Source organism: Octopus sinensis, unplaced genomic scaffold (genome assembly GCF_006345805.1).
Source record: "Octopus sinensis unplaced genomic scaffold, ASM634580v1 Contig00146, whole genome shotgun sequence".
Lineage (NCBI taxonomy): Eukaryota > Metazoa > Mollusca > Cephalopoda > Octopoda > Octopodidae > Octopus > Octopus sinensis.
Window position 1 is genome coordinate 8,753 of NW_021823690.1, and position 3,065 is coordinate 11,817.

Below are 3,065 nucleotides of genomic sequence, written 5' to 3' on the forward strand. Positions count from 1 at the left end.
ATTCTGCTTCCCGTCTCTTCCCTGTACCTCTGTTCCACTCCACCCTTACTCTCTCTCTTCATCCTACTTTTTGCCACCTGAATCCTTCCACGTATGTCACTGGCTAAAACGGACCAACGCAAGGGGCATAATTCTGATACGACACACGACACGCACACACACAAATACACAGTTCCACACACATAGTCTTTCACACGCACAAACACACACACATACGCATACACACACACACATATAATCATGTAAAGGATAGCAGATTAAAGATTATAGAGTTCGGAATTGTACTGGATTATCTCGATCCATATTACTTTATCTGCTAAGGCCAAACTAGAGCGTTGGGATTTAAATTCAAGTGATATAACAAATCCTCCACCTTTAGTCTTTTCTCGTGCCATTAGCCAATGTTGAGCGTTTGTATCTGTCCTGTCCTAGTGGCGAGTTAGATACTCACATACACAAACAGGCATGGTATCCTTTGAACGGATTTATAGCAACGGGTAGAAGAAGAGGAGAGAAAAGAAGCAGAGATTCTTCGCAAGAAAGAGCAATCAAGTAGCACGGATAAAAGTAGTGGTGAGTCTAATAAGGTACCACAACCAGCATCATCCAAAACTCTTCTGAGTAAAAGATCAAAAACTCATGCTGGATAGGATGCGGATAATCTAAATGTCTGACTATTGCCGACATTTTAAAGCAACCCAAGATTAAATAATTTCACACAAAGACATAGGAAAACGTTTTCAACTGATAGGAACCGAATATCTCTATATTGAACCAATCTCCCACACACCATGACGAACGTACCAGTAATTTCAAAGGGTAAACCTTGCCACATCCTGTGTTACGCTGAACCTCTCTGGGAACTACGTTATCATCATCATCATCATTGTTCGACCGTGGTCGAGACTTTCATAGTCTTTTCAAATGGCTAATAATGTGTGGGCGCGCCACTACTACACACATTGGAAAGTATTGTACAACCAAGTACTAAAGATCTTTCCTCCTCCATGAAACAAAGCTGTTCCCGCTGGACGTCAACCCAGTATTTCTAAGCTACGGACCGAGTGATTTATCGTAAGGTTATCTCCCTAGATAGATTGCCTTCACTACAGGTAAGGAGCCCTTTCTACCCCATATGGGCAAGCGTGTCGGTGGAGTGCTCAGCCACATACACGTTAATTTCATGAGCAGGCTGTTCCGTTGATCGCATCAGCTGGAATCCACGTCTTTGTAACTGACGGAGTACCAGATTTTGTTTTCGGCTTTTTTTAAATAAATTTCAGTAAATTAAGACTGTATTGAACAAGATATATGAGAGGATGAAAAAGGCGGCGAGCTGGCAGAAACGTTAGCACGCCGGGCGAAATGCTTAGCGCGGTATTTCGTCTGTCGTTACGTTCTGAGTTCAAATTCCGCCAAGGTCGACTTTGCCTTTCATCCTTTCGGGGGTCGATAAATAAAGTACCAGTTACGCACTGGGGTCGATGTAATCGGCTTAATCCCGTTGTCTGTCCTTGTTTGTCCCCTCTGTGTTTAGCCCCTTGTGGGCAATAAAGAAATAGGTATTTCGTTTGCCGTTAGGTTCTGAGTTCAAATTCAACCGAGGTAGACTTTGCCTTTCATCCTTTCGGGGTCGATAAATAAAGTACCAGTTACGCACTGGGGTCGATGTAATCGGCTTAATCCCGTTGTCTGTCCTTGTTTGTCCCCTCTGTGTTTAGCCCCTTGTGGATAGTAAAGAAATATATGAGGGGATGAGAAAGAGCATACGTGTTTGTGTATAGTCGACACGTTGGTTTTTTTATTAAGATATCGAATGATGAACTTGAAACCTTAACAGTGAGTATTGAACAACGTGTTGGTAGGACGCATCGGGACTTTTATCTCCCTTTGTTTTACCTGTTGATTGAAGGGTATGAATCATAAAGAGGATGTGACGGTGCAGCAGGAGGAGGACGAGGAGGCGGAAGATGATGGCGACGAGGAGAGACGGTGAGATGTAAAAAAGTCTTTGTTGAAAAGCAGAATATAATGGGGGAGTAAAACAAGTGGAGAGCAAGAAGGGTGGATGAGAAGCGGGGTGGAGGAGAGGAGGAGAAGAAAGAGGTGGAGAGGGTGAGAAGAGACTCTGGCGACGGCGACGGCGGCGGAGGCGACGGTGACGACGGGGACGGTGGAGGCAATGACGGTGGAGGCGCTGACGGTGGCGGCAATGACGGTGGCGGCGCTGACGGTAGCGGCGCTAACGGTAGCGGCGCTGACGGTGGCGGCAATGACGGTGGCGGCGCTGACGGTGGCGGCGCTGACGGTGGCGTCGCTGACGGTGGCGGCGCTGACGGTGGCGGTGCTGACGGTGGCGGCGCTGACGGTGGCGGCGCTGACGGTGGCGGCACTAACGGTGGGGGTGCTGACGGTGGTGGCAATGACGGTGGCGGCAATGACGGTGGCGACGCTGACGGTGGCGGTGCTGACGCTGGCGGCGCTGACGGTGACGGCACTAACGGTGGCGGTGCTGACGGTGGCGGCAATGACGGTGGCAGTGCTGACGGTGGCGGTGCTGATGGTGGCGGCAATGACGGTGGCGGCAATGACGGTGGCGGTGCTGACGGTGGCGGCGCTGACGGTGGCGGCACTAACGGTGGCGGTGCTGACGGTGGCGGCAATGACGGTGGCGACGCTGACGGTGACGGTGCTGACGGTGGCGGCGCTGACGGTGGCGGCGCTGACGGTGGCGGCGCTGACGGTGGCGGCGCTGACGGCGGCGGCATCCTCTAGATTCCATATTGCCATACTTCATGAATATTCCGTCGTTATTTCCTCCTCCATAATTTCAGAATTAAGTACACTTAATAATTTCTCCCTTGCACTTAATGAACCGATCTTTTAATCATGCTGTTCTCTTTAATGTCTGCCGAACACAATCATCATCATCATCATCACTATTATTATTATTATTATATTATTATTATTATTATTATTATTATTATTATCATCATTATTATTATCATTATTATTATTAAGGCGGCGAGTTAGCAGAAACGTTAGCACGCCGGGCGAAATGCTTT

The 3,065-nt window shown here is 48.3% G+C and overlaps 1 protein-coding gene across 1 annotated transcript; it reads right to left on the reverse strand.

The window, feature by feature from the left end:
• Positions 1 to 1,895: 1,895 nt before the first annotated feature.
• On the reverse strand, positions 1,896 to 2,768 carry LOC115226857 (basic proline-rich protein-like). The gene has a single exon (XM_029797848.1). It carries the CDS (start codon positions 2,766 to 2,768, stop codon positions 1,896 to 1,898), a length of 873 nt encoding a protein of 290 aa, XP_029653708.1.
• Between the last annotated feature and the right edge of the window lie 297 nt (positions 2,769 to 3,065).

Excerpts from the sequence above, each read along its gene's own strand:
- LOC115226857 (XM_029797848.1), bottom strand. The coding sequence starts at position 2,768 with ATGCCGCCGCCGTCAGCGCCGCCACCGTCAGCGCCGCCACCGTCAGCG.